A 14,136-nucleotide genomic window follows, 5' to 3' on the forward strand; every position below is an offset into this window, starting at 1 on the left:
CTCAACTTGTGCACAATGATCACCTGGTTACTACTTCTTGCAGTGAGTCTTGCTAATAAATTTGTGGTTGGACCAAAATCCTAAAAGCTTTGATCAACTGGTGATTCTCTGCTTGGTGATAAGCAGTTTTTTGGAAATTCTTCAAGCCAAATTGCCAAACAACTGCTGGATTCTGATGTTGCTAGCAGTGTACCAGATATTAGGTCAGCTGGAGAATCTGGCGCAATTCAACAGCGCTCCCGTCGAATTGTGGAGGATCTATCTAATCACATGAGCCCTAGCACGGTGAACCCTGATGAATTGGCCTATATATTGCCAGGTGAAACTCCTGAATCCAGTCACATGCCTGTGAGCTCGTATTGAATTAAGCTTAAACCAGATCCCTGGATACTCAATTCTTTTTTTGCAGGTCTTATCTGACTTAAATGAAGTGGCGATTGAAGAAGGAATGGATGATGATAGCAGAACATTGGTGCATCATTCAAAATCTGGTGTTGAACAGCCATTTTCTTCTCCCGTCGATCGAAAACCGTCTGGCTTGGAAGAAGGTGCACAAGACAAATCTTACTGTGAAAGCAGTAAAAACAACTGTGCAATCTGTCTGAGCGAGTTTGGAAAAGACAACCAACAAACCAACTTGAGTTGTGCGCACAGTTTCCATCCGGATTGCATTGAGCGATGGGCCAATAGGGGCCACAACACTTGTCCAATGTGTCGAGCGGAAGTCATCCAAACAAAAACCAGTGGCCAAGACGGCTTCAACACGGGACCCACCGCGGTTCACACGCCGCCGATGACCCGCTCTACCAGCTTTATCCACCGAACTTTAAATCTTCACCCCGAGCGCCCCGTTGGAGTCTCTCCACTTCCTCCAATGATGATCTGACCTCCTGACTCCCGTCCTCTCCTTTCCTTATTTTTGCGTCAATGATAAATCAGTCTTCATGTTGTCAGCTTGAATTTACTGGAGTTCATAATTCAGATACCCCAGTTACAATCAAATGATAAAACTTTGGGAGACTATGAGATGCTTGAGTGCTGAAAAACTAGAAGAGATGCAAGCAGATCATGGTGCAAGCTCATCTGCAGCCCACATCATCTGGAGCGCACAATCTGAATTTGGGTTCTCGCAACTTTGGCACCCTACCGTGTGAAAGAAGTCAAAGGACTGAGAGTTTAATTGATTAGAAACAAGTAACTATTCTAGGTACATATATGGTATTCAAAATTGCATATGCCACTGTTTACATATGATCATAAAGCCAATTTTGTCTGGGAGATGTCAGCGTGCATAAAACTTAAAGTGACTTCTCCCAGCCAAAATTGCAGTTTATGATTTTATGTAAAAAAATCTTATGCATTTTTGAATACCATAATAGTTAGGCTCTTAGAAGTAATAAGTTACCTAAGAGCAGAATGACTGGCCGCTGTCTACTTAGTAGAAAGGAAAATTAGAATGAAATGTTTCCTTGAATGGTCTTTGGGAAGATGCTTTCTTCTGTTCAACAACAGAGAGCTGAGGGACATTAAAGTCAGCATCAGCTAATGCATTACACCCTTGCAGCAGTTTCAGTTCTTCTGAATCTTACTGTAATAGAGTGTTTGGATCCTGTTGTCCAGCTTATTAAGCTTTGGCAAAACGGTGCAGAAGTCATGCAACATTGTCTATTTTAGATTAGGGGGTTTTAAAGTTGGCCAGATGCGACTTGCATGCACTTTTGCAAGTTGGTGTTCAATTTCATTCTTGAACACCAAGTTGCAAAAGTGCATGCAAGCCACACTGTACCACACCCCCTAAGCCTGCTTGAATGTATTTTTGAAATTTGGTGTTCAATAAAAGCCTTGAACACCAACTTGCAAAAGTGCATGCAAGTTGTGCATGGCCAACTTTGAATCCCCCCATTAACATTGCCATAAGTTGTTTTGCACTTTGTTTCTTTTGCCTAGTTTCTTTGACTTGATAACTCACCTTTTTCCATTTCTTCTCTTTGAGTAGATTTGGTGGTTTGTTTGGTCTTTTCCTGTGTGTCTTTGACTAGAAGGAAGGGAATGATGCTGTTAGCAAATCATCTTTACCATCTAGCTAGGGAATGAGCTTCTCACCTTTGGTGTTGGCTGTGATTCTCTTTGCTAGAGGTATCTAACCGGGATTCTCCAAGTGTTGGTTCTTGCGGCTTGCAGATGCAGAAACTGTAATCATCATGCAATCAGTATTTTCTTCCCTGCGGCACTGCTTTGGACTGTGGAATAAGGTTTGCTTTGCTCACTGTTTTCCGTAGCTTTTTGAGCTCCTAAAATCCTCCTCAATTTATGAGGATGATGTTGTTCACCTTGGCTGATAATCTCACACCGTGCACCCACCACAACACAAACTTGCTCAGAAGGAGCATTGGTACGTGCGGATTCACCCCTGGGATGACAATATCCCGGCATTGTCTCAAGGACCCCATGGACATGAATCATAAAATCATCAACCTTTTGTTGCAGGGGATCTCTCAAGTATCATTATTTAATCCCATCAAATAATGATTTATGCATGCATCAATGGTGGGCCACTAAACTACCACCACGAATTTTTGCTCAGCACTTGCGTGCAAGTGCCTTCACCCCTCTCTTTAGGAACCCTTTAAGATCTCTTGCAGAACTTGACACCAATTTATGTGTAATTTTGGATTGAATTTATACTCAAGTGTGTCTGAATTGAAGCTGAATCTTGTATGAATTCATGTTGAACATGGTTTCATATCAACCTGATATCCACCCCAACTGGACTATTTGAGTAATTGTATCTTTTCCAGAACCTGTGTTCAACTGAATTGCAAAGAAACCTCCATTTCTTGGCAGAAACCAGATTTTTCTTGATGTAATAATATATTTTCATTGATCATGTGCTTATTATGCCGTCCACACCGCTCAAAATGTGTTTTCCTATATGAAAAACAAAACTTTTGGCTTGGTAGATATACCTTTGTGATGAAAGTGCATAAATTCAATGAATATTCTTTCTGTTTTTATCACTTGAGATATTTATAGACTTGTGGAAAAAAATTAACATAGTGGATACTAATTATATCTTTTGTATTGATTGATGCTAATGCTATAAGCATCACATACTTTGAGAGAAAAGGTGATTCCCTTCTGAACTGAGTCAGCTTCACTCACTGGCTATCCCCTTGATGTTTTATTTTTGGATCAAATGATGAAAAATTGCTAACTGATCAATCTCCATAACCACCTTGTGATCTTGCAGGTGGCAGATAGGCATCTGGGCTGCAAGCATTCTCACATAATTTTTTTTAGCAAATTTTATGATTTTTGTCACAAGAGAGTTGGAAGTCTGGGCTAAGTTCAGGGGAGCCCCAGATTATCCATGGTTTCTTAATCAATTCAGAAAATCCCAACAAAAGAATGTGTGTACATATAGGTGAAAATATATATAACTCTTTTAAATATTTCATCTAATTTCTGAGATTGGGTCAACTTGTGGTTAAGACTTGAGGATCAAAGCGTTTCATGTGTTAATTCTTGGGAATCGAAGTGTTTGAGAGACCAAAAGGAGGTGGACAAAGTTGAGAGAGCATTCAAGAACGGGAGGGACTTACAACATAAGGGAGAGAGAGAAGCGGGAGACAGGAGCGGGGGAGAAGACGGGGAACAGGAAGAGAGGAGTCGGAGAAATTCCAACATCATGTTTGATTTGACCTGTGTGCGTGGTTACCGGTTCATGGAGCGTGCGGGCTGACACGCTGGGGGGGTGGGTTTGGGTGCCGCAGGCTTGGGGTGTTTGGTTACCCAGGGGTGAGGGTTACCGGGAAAAGGTGGGCTTGGGGGGGTTGGGGGTTGGGGGAGGGTTGCACGCAGGATTGGGGCGGAGGGGAGGGTTTTGGACCAGGCCTGCAGCGGCGCAGCCGCCTTGGCCTCTAGTTTCATCTAATATTCCGGTGTTGCGTGGGCACTCAGCTCAGCATTGCTTGGCTGTGTGTTAATATAGGTGTCACACAAACACACGGGCATACAGTTGTGTGACAAATCCTTCCAGCTAGCCCCTCAGAAAATGCACACCAAATTCAAACCAGATTAAAATCATGATTTAAGAAAAACTGGCATATTTTTGGCAAGGATAAGATACCTTCTCCATATTATACCTTGGCCCAAGGGGACCAAGTTCAAGCAGCATTGATAATTACTCTGTCACCTCACACACCTCCTTTTGAATTCTGTGTGCGCTGAAAATTATAAAAAGAATGTTCCAGAGCAACCTGTAGGATAGGGGTTTACACAGAGGTTGAAAATCATCATGGTCAAAAAATTCTTATCTTTGGTCAAAATTATAGATTGAGTACAACTGATCATAAAGTGGGGCTGGGTTTCAACATAGTTATGGTGTACATTATACGGTTACATTACACATGTTGTGGTAAAAATCCTTGAGTCTAAATTGCTTCTTCTCGCCCGCCTCTTGACTACATCATACTCCATATGTGGAGTTTGTCCACCGCATACTACTACATCCCCCCTCAAACTCCACACCTCTAGGTACAAAATGAAAGAAGTGGAAAAATTGGAAAGAAAGAATGAAATGAAGAAAAAAAAAACAAAAAAACCAATGAAAAAAAATGAGGATACTTGAGAAACTGATAGAGATTTATGTGGAAGATATTTCTTGAAGAAAATACGACAGACAAGATCGGAGATAAAGAAGAAAAGAAAAAAAGAAAAGAAATTAACCATATATTCTTGACATGGATGCCGCATGGAGGTTCTCCCTGAGAGATTTGGTAAAGAAGTCCGCCCAATTGTCCGTAGTCGATACCCAGTTCAAACCAATGTTGTGCTCGCGGACCGCGTCATTTACAAAGAAAAAGTTCCGTTCCAAACTCTTCATGTGCCCTTTGGAAGCATTGTCATCCGATATGAGAACAGCCGCCCGATTTTCGCAATTGATTTTCATTTTTGGATTGATCTCGAGTGAACGGAGAATTGGTATCAGGAAGAGCAAGAAGTCTACCGAACTTCCGAGGGATATGAATTCCGCCGCACATGTGGAGGTCGCCACAATCTTCTGGCGACGTGATCCCCAGGCCACCGGGCTGCTGAACAGAGTAATGATGAATCCGGACGTTGACCACTGGAATTCTCCTCCCCAGTTCGCGTCCACCCAATTGACCAGTTCATTGCCAGTCGGACGTAGACGTAGCCATTTTGATCTAGTAGTATTGATATATTGGACTAGGTGTGACAGAGAATTCCAATGCGAATCATTTGGATTTGAGCTGAAACAAGCCAGGTAATTCACCGCAAAGCTGATATCCGGCCGGGTTCCCAAGGCGAGGTAATTGATTGAGCCTATGAGTGATTGATACAAGGTTGCTGATACCGGTTCCCCCCAAGAGGTGGAAAGGTTTTCGCCGGGGAGTGGGGTGTGGACCGGTACCATGTTTGGGTTTACTTCTTCTTGATATTTCTTGACAAGTTGTTCGATCAGGAAATGTTGGCTGAGAAAAATTGAGTCTTCCTTGTATTCCAAACGTATGCCGACTAACTTGTCAGGCTCGGCGTCCCATTTGACCCTCAGGCTTGTTTCCATCTTCTCACAAAACAGATTGATGTCCCCTTGCCAATTTCCGAAAACAATCCCATTGTCAACGTGTATCCAAACGATTATGACCAAATCTCCTTTCCTGTACCGGTACAGACACTCTTCTACTTCGTCACACTCAAAACCCCATCCGTGTAGTAGACCCTTGAAGTGCTTCCACCAGCATCGGCTGGCCTGGCGGGTCCCATACAGTGCCTTCTTCAGTCGCAGGACTTTTCCAGACAGATGAGGGAGTAGTTCCACCGGGGGATCAACGTAGATCGTTTCATCAATCGGGCTGTGGGCAAAAGCGCCTGTTATGTCAAAAGAGTTGATCTTCCATTTGTTCCTGATGGCAAGGGTCAGGAGGACCCGCAGCGTTGAGAGTGATGCCGTAGGTGCAAAAGTCAATCTCACGTCCTTGCCTAGTCTTTGCTTGAAGCCTTGTACAACAAATCTTGCCTTAAGTTTGTTGATCGACCCGTCGGTATTCTGTTTGATGTCGAATAAAAACCGGGTGCCTATTGAGTGCTTGTTTTCCTTATCTAAGGTGTCAATGTCTTCCAGCTGAGACCACTCTGTGATGCAAGCCTTGCACCACTTGGCCGAAGCCAGACATCTCAGTGCCGCCTTTAGGGATGTCAGTATTTCCGCGTCAGCTATGGCCTGGAGCCATTCGACCTGGTCGTCTTTCTCTTCACATATTTCTTTTGTGCGTTCTTGACCAAGCGTCAGGACTCTACAAACGGTCGGATTGTTAGCAAGGGAGGATGGCATGGGAAAGATTGGTCTCCCTTGAAAATCAAGGAAGGTGGCACACTCAGAATTGACCACTTTCTTTGTCAGGGGATTCCAAAAGAACCACCCCCTCTCGTCGTCTTGATAACCTACAAGGTAGCCTGTCCAGCCGCGCTGGTCCAACTTCCTACGGCGTTCCTTTGGTATGTGAATGGACGCTCGCGCTCCAAAAGGATAAAATGAGTGAGCTTCCGGCTGTCAGCCCGACCACATTTTGAGAGGGGTAGTCACCAGGGGGGAAAGTGTGGCACTCCCTGGAGAGTGCCAGACCGCACTGCAAAAATAACTTGGTCAACTGCTTGCAGTTGACATGCAGGATACTCAAGCCAAGCTGCCATTGTAACTCCACATGAATGCAGAAGTGCCTTTTTTGGCACAGTCACTGTGCAAGGTGCACAGTGACTGTGCATTGAAGCTTTGGTTGAGTCAAACCTTGAGTAAGGCTGGTGTAACACCACAAGCTTCCTCAGAGTTGCCGCATGTCAACTGCTCACAGTTGACACAGTTTTTTTTGCAGTGCCGTATGTTCCTTTGGGAAGACTTTCTGATGTCAAATGTGTGAGCATGTGGGATTTAGGCTTCAAATATGTTGACCTTATGTTCAACTCAAGCTGATCTTTGATCCACTCCATGGTGAACATGTTGGTAATTGAGTTGAGGGTACCCCCACTTGATGCCTGGTACACCCTGGTATTCTACACTTAGTGGTGTGTTTCAGGAATCAATTTGAGACCCCCTCCACTCAATGAATGGGTTGTAAAGTCATTGACTGGAGATTCCCTCCACTTGATGACTGTTGGACAACCATTGATTGGAGGTTGTGTCCACTCAATGACCATATCTAAATTACCAGCCACCAAGTGGAGACATCCTCCACTCAATGACTGGTTTTTGATGTCATTGAGTGGAGGGATTCTCCACTCAAGGACTGGTGTGTATACTGGCTGTTGAGTGGGGGGGTTCCTTACTCGGTGACTGGTTCTACTGGCCATTGAGTGGAGACACCCTCCACTTGATCACAGTTCACTAGGCTGGGAAAATCCCAGAGCAGTGACCAGTACTGCATGTTGGTCATTGAGCCGGGCCTCTCCCAGCTTTAAGGACTGTATGTACTGTACTCAGCGCGGGGAAAGTCCTGGCTTGATGGACAGTATGTACTGTCCATCCTGCTGCACTTTTCCAAGCTGAGTGGCCAGTGTAGGCTGCCTACAGCGCTCGGAAAGGCTGACTAGATGACCAGCATTTGCTGGTCATTGGGCCAGGGCTTCTCGCTGGATGACCAGTATCTACTGGTCATCAGATTTGAGCTCGGAGAGGCTGCAGATCGATGACCAGGGCATGATGCCTGTCAAGCGCGGCCTCTCTGAACTTGATGGCCAGTTTGTGTTGGCCATCCAGTCGGAGAAGCCCTGGTCCGATGACCAGCACCTATTGGTCATTGTTCTGGGCCTGTCTGAGCTTGGTGAGCAGTCTGTACTGTCCACCAACCTCGGAAAAGCCAAGCTGAATGAACAGTATTTAGTGTACTGTTCATTGAGTTGGGGCTTTCCCAGCTCAATGACCAGCAAATAAAGGTCATCGAGCCCGTGTAAAAAAGCAACTCGCCAATGTCCACCCTGATGTTCGGCCGAACATGACGGTGGACATAGCGACAAAAAAAACACGCTCCCCGGGGACACCCGGGGATACAGAGCTGATCCCTGTTGCCCCGCTGCCACCGTAGTTGACTTGTGCCCAGATTGAAACTCCTGGAACACAAGCTTTTTTGGTGATTTGCAACACATATGAACACCATTTTTGCCACTACAAAATGATGATGATTTTGATTGTTCTGGATACAGCAGGTCAAAAGAGCATCATTCTTATCTTACACCTGGTGCTAATAATTACCATGTGATAAGAGCAATCAACCCCATTTTGTTGCACAATGGCCACGGACATAATGGTAGGTGTGATGAAGGTATGCTACCTGGAGGAAAAAATCACCCAAAACAGTCAGGCAAAAGGTGTGAAGATGATCAATCTACAAGACAAACAGTATGACCCTGCATGCTGAGATGTGTGTGGACATTTCAGAGTTGACTTTTCACCTCAGAGTTCAGACCAGCTATTGAAATCTTTCTCCTGCTGGTTCCAGGATCATCAAAATATTGATGCATCTATTGATATCCACCAATCTGCCCCCTTCCCTCTGTGAAGCTTAATAATTTTAACCTCTAGCTGCTGTATTTTTCAGTCAGATGGAGGTCAAGTGAAGGAAAATTGTACAATGTGTATTCACATACAAAATTTGCATGGACCCAAATGAACAGCTGACCGCATGGCAAACTTTAGCCTGCATAAGTGGACTATCACTTGGTAAACATGGTTGGTGAAAAGGCCTCTTTGATTGTTCACATTTCATAATACAGGGAGGGAAGACAGGTTACAGAGGTTTTCCCAGCTTTGACACTGTGTGATACTCAAAAAAGAGAAATTTAATTTTACATAACTTTCCTCCCAATTGATGAAGGGAACAGGCATGGCAGAAATATCCCACAAGGATTAATCTACCAGTTAGCTGAGTCTTTGCGGTTGCTATAATTTACAGCTATCTTTCATTATGTGATTTTATGTGGGTTTTGATTGAAAAAAATCAGCCCTGAAAAATCTTCCTTCTCACTTGGTCAAGGATATCTTTGAGCATCAGGATAGTTACATTCTTGGCAAAACATGTTGTGAATTGAAGCTCACATCCTGGATTTTGTTTGATATGAACCAAACAGAAAATTTCAACTAAGATATTTCCATGTGTTGGAATTGAGTTACAGATCATCCCACAACCACTTCACCTACAGTTACACATCTGTTGGGAAGAAAATTGAACAAAGAGTTGCGACTCACATCTAACTCACATCAGACCATTTGACTGACAGAATTACGGCCTGGCACTCTCCAGAGAGTGCCACACTTTCCCCCCTGGTGAGTCTTGCATCGTCAGTTGGATAGTCGGTTAACCAGGAAGCAGGCGCACCGGTAGGCATACGACCAGAGATGAGATGGCAATTCTGAGTGGGTCAGGGTTGATCTGGCAATATCCCCAAGAGTCCGGTTGAGTCGTTTGGCTTCGCCATTCTGTTCAGGAGTGTACGGCAATGTAAAGATTAATTGAGTTCCTACAGAGTCGAGGTAATTATTCAACAAATGGATTGTGTACTCTTTGGCTTTGTTGCAGTGGATGAACTTGGGGGCCGAATCAAAGTTCAATATAATCTTCTTGACAAGCGCAATAATGATCTGGGGGACTTCTGCACAAGACTTCATAGGGAAAACAAATGAAAAGGTAGTTGCATAATCTCAAATGGTGAGGAGGAAAAAGTTGCCGGAAGTATTGGGATCAAAAGGTCCCATGACATTGGTGACCAAGAGGTCAAGACGGTTGTCCCGGGGAATGACTTCCGGAAGAGAGTGTCTATGGCGTTCGCTTTTTGTTTGCTTGCAGGTTTCACAGATGAATGGCTGCCATGATTTTAACTCAAACGCCGGCACAAACCGGCGAAGGAATTCCTTGACGACGTTGTCCAATACATGACCAAGTCAACAATGCCAGTTGTAAGACGAGACTATGGGTTTAGAAGACAAACGGGTGGAGACTTGGTATGCATTAGGATGGAAAAAATTGAAGGAATTAGGAGAAACCATCCACGTGTGGTTGCGGTATTGAGCAGTGATGGATGCAAAAGAGGATGTGAGGACGATGTCGTGATTGGGAAGGAACCAAGGTTGGAAGCCAGAGTCAATAAGTTGTCCGAGACCAAGGAGTGTACCCGACATCTCCGGGCTGAACAGTACCCTTGGGATAGTTAGGGTACCAACCCCATTGGCCATCTTCAGGTGTCCACTGTGGGTTGCCAACATCAAACCGGTGGATGACGCCAGATTCAGCTTTATGGCTGGTTAAAGCGGACAAAGAAAAGAAAAAGAAGGGAAAGATCCGCTCACATGGTGGGTTGCCCCAGAATCCAAAACGGTGCCTGCGCCGGTCGTACCATTTGCATCCGCGCCCACCGCTGATTGAACTGCCGCATTCTGATCAAGGCCGGTGGGTGGGTTGTTTGGTGGTACAACCTGACGGGCAAAACCGGAAGCGGGGCGACTGTATGGGGGAGTGTTGGGAGGAGGCAGCTTGGCGTCGCTGCGGAGTGTGGGGCATGATGATCTCCAGTGTCCTTCCATTCCGCAATAAGAGCAAGGTTTGCTGGTAAATATTGCCTTGTTGGTCGGTCCTTGATTCCCTTTCCGGATATTGTGATGGCCGCTGAGATGTCATCAACAGTTGGATTGCCAGGTCTCCCGACGTTTTGTTGTCTGGGGTTGCCTTGACTGTTTGGTTGAAGAGGATGTTGCTGGAGTCGGCCAGTCGGTGTTTGTTGTGTCTGTTGTTGTCTTGGTCTGTTCCAGTTTGGTTGGGTGTTCGCAAAGTGGGAAGGAAATGATCTGAAAACGGATACATTTTGAGGCTGCGTTGTGTCAAAATGGCTGCTTTCCCCGTACGCCGACGTGATAATGGTCTGGATATCTCAAGCAGTGACGTCCTTCTTTTCGCTCAATTGGAGCGAGACGTTCTGGAACAGCTGTGATCTCGACATGTTTGGTGGAGGCAGAGCAATCACTTGGAGAAACAGGCTTTCGACCAGGGGAGACAGACCCGCCTGAACGTTCTTGAGGTCTGAGAATACATCAAATACCTTATTGAAAAGGCCCTGGACTTGAGATGGGTCTGTTGCGGGTCCAGTGATTCAGAATTCAAGTAAGTGGTAAACGAGTTCCATTTGCCAGAAACGTATTGTGCCTTGGAAGTTGGCCTGAACAGCATCAAAGGCCTCGGTGCCCTTCGTGTACCTGTTGACGAGAGACAATAGCTCATTGTGTACTGTGATTTGGATGAGGTACAGTAGACAATTTTCCTCCTGGGCCGATATCTTCCAATAGTTTTCCTTATTGTCAAAAAAGGCCGCATGACTGAGTGTCAATAGAATTACGCGGGAAAGATCCCGTTTCCACTTATTGAAGTTGGAACTGTCCGCCGTGAGTTGTTTGATTTCAGACTTGTAGACGCTGGGTTGCTGGAGAAATTTGTTCCTCGGTGATACGTTGGTTGTTGTTGCCTGTGACATAGAAGAGATGCTTTCGGGTCTCGAAGTTATCGATATTTCAGATTCTGTGGGTGATTGAGGTGGCGAAAAATTTCTTGGTTCGTTGATCTCTGGTCTGTATTTGGGATTTGGGATGATAGCCGTGAAAGGTAGACCGAATGGATTTGGGATAGTTCGATGACCGGGAAGAAATGGAGCCGATGGATACTTGTTTTTGTCGATGTGTCGGGTTATTGTCTTGGAAAAAATGTATGATATAGCCAATATGAATGGAGACGGTGGACGATTGTGATCAAACGGATCAGGTTCCTCTTTGACGGGAGAAGGAGGGAGTGGAGGTAACTTGAGGAGTGCCTTGTAGGCCTTTGTTTGTTTTGGGCGTTTCGCACGAGTTGGTGGAGGAAGTGGTCCCAAGAGTTCAGGTTGTTCCCGGCGGGTTCTGACCATAAACCGGGTGGAGAGGTGCCAATAGTTGAATGATGAAGGCTAGGCCTGTTGGTAGACCGTTGACTCTTAATCTGTTGTGGTAAAACTCCTTGAGTCTAAATTGCTTCTCCTCGCCCGCCTCTTGACTACATCATACTCCATATGTGGAGTTTGTCCACCGCATACTACTACAACACAAAACATCTGGCATGATTCCAGGTAACATCAGTATAGATTGTGTGTTACATGACCTGGTCTTCAAACCAAGATCAGACCAACTTCAGACTGACTTCAAACCAGTAACTAACAAGGATTGGACCAAACCTTGGCATGAATTGTGCAAAGGCACTTGTAAACAGGTGCTGAGCAAACATCCGTGGTGTACTTACAGTTAGTTTAGTGTAGCTTAGCAGATCTTATACACTACCACTGACATGGTTTTTGGTGAGTGGTCAGTGATTGCCCACTAACACTAAAATGCTCCCCTAGAATCAAAGAGACCTCTAGGCTCTATCCGCGCTATTGGCGCTAGCACTACTATGTAACCTCTGAAAATGGATAGCGCTATTAGGGACTGTTGGTGTAGCGTAGCCGACCGTAGCGCCGCTACCACTGACGGCATTGTGCCAGGAACTACACAATGCTAAACTAGCGGATAGCGCCAGCTACCATTAGTTTAGCATAGCAGCCCAGTTTTGCATGCATAAAACCACCTTGAACAACATAATTATAGCCACCATGCCTTTCAATGATAGCTTCAAGAATTTCTAGTGAAGATGAGAGCTTAAAATTCAAAGCATCTAATGCATCTTTTCCTGCTTTCAACTTTCAAAGATCATCTTCATTTTGTGTTGAAATCACTCTAATGAAACTTCCCTGCATCCACTACAAAAATTATGTACTTTGAATGCATGTATAGTAGTTCAAAGTCATGGTATAGCAGTTTGGCATATAGTGGTTGCATTTTTTTAAAGTACTCCAGATTGCATTATTGAATTGAAGAAGCCACTGACTTGGTATAGTTTCAAATTTACATCTTCATGTCAGAATGTGTCTTTGAAAAATGGCCCATTAGCAAGATTTTGCACCATTATTTGGAATATAAGTTGGTTTGCATCAGTGTGTAATTCCAAAATCAGTGAGGAGAGTGTTTTTTATTAAACTAGAGCACAAGGTGGCTACGCCGCTGCAATATCAAGGATAGGGCATTCCCCCATACTTTCACAAGCTTTAGAACAACTCAAGAGGAGCAGTGTCAACACCGGTTGAAGCTGGGTAGAAGTTGTCTAGGGGGGTATGCTGCTGCACCCTGAGGCCTCAATCCCCCCCCCTCTTAAAAATCAGGTGAATATATTAATTCAAAATTCAGCATGATTATTGTTGTGTTGTAGTTTTAGCTTTTCCAAAGAACAAATTCACTTATTGCTATTCCAAAAATAAATTTATAACCAATGTCTTAATAAGATCAATCCACCTGGATTATCCTCAACAATGTTTAAGATAGACCAGTCATGTGAGAGCCTTTTTCTTGAAATTTAATCTAATTGTCAGTGCTGAGTGAGTCTCAATTTTGCCCAACATTAAAGAGGGATTTTGTTGTACTCTCTATACTTGATCAGAGAAAGAGGGTATTCAGAAATTTACTTTTTTCCCCCAAGGTTTATCAAATGTACCGCAGTAACTCAGATTTTATGTCAGCAGGTGATATACTTGTCTAGACAGGATCCGAAAAATGCATGTCACGGAGGAGGCCTATGCAAGGTTCAACAGGGTGGATAGAAAGGGCTCAGCATACCCGCCAATAATATGGGAGAGAGGGGGAAGCAGGAGGCAGGGAGGGCAGCGGTTGGGTACATCAAAGATAATAGGAAAGCACTTCAAATATGGTGGGCAACATGGGCCAGTATTGTTCCATGAGCAGCTCCTCCTTGATCATGCTGAGTGCCCCGGCATGCTTGCAGGCCAGTCTGTGAGGGAACAGGGTGGTGTCCGGAGGAGTGGACCCGAGGCAAGCAGCAGCACTTGCGGGGCCAGAGAGCAGACTCAGCTGGGAGCTGGTCAATGGCGCAGACGCGACCGTTGGCGGGGGCGGGCGCCAAACCAGGAACTTCTAGATAACCATCTGGGGCCAACAGATGGTTGGGAAGCCCAGCCCGACGGGCTTTGGCTCAGCAGCTGCTGGGACTAAAAATTCACGTG

At 44.8% G+C, this 14,136-nt stretch overlaps 1 protein-coding gene across 1 annotated transcript; it reads left to right on the plus strand.

Moving 5' to 3' along the window:
- Positions 1 to 15: 15 nt before the first annotated feature.
- Positions 16 to 886, plus strand: PtA15_3A135 (uncharacterized protein; the record flags this gene model as incomplete). The annotated part of the gene is made up of 3 exons (XM_053167073.1): positions 16 to 42; positions 127 to 348; positions 410 to 886. 3 exons carry the CDS (start codon positions 16 to 18, stop codon positions 884 to 886), a joined length of 726 nt encoding a protein of 241 aa, XP_053018326.1.
- Between the last annotated feature and the right edge of the window lie 13,250 nt (positions 887 to 14,136).

The sequence above is a fragment of the Puccinia triticina genome, chromosome 3A, assembly GCF_026914185.1.
Source record: "Puccinia triticina chromosome 3A, complete sequence".
Taxonomy (NCBI): domain Eukaryota; kingdom Fungi; phylum Basidiomycota; class Pucciniomycetes; order Pucciniales; family Pucciniaceae; genus Puccinia; species Puccinia triticina.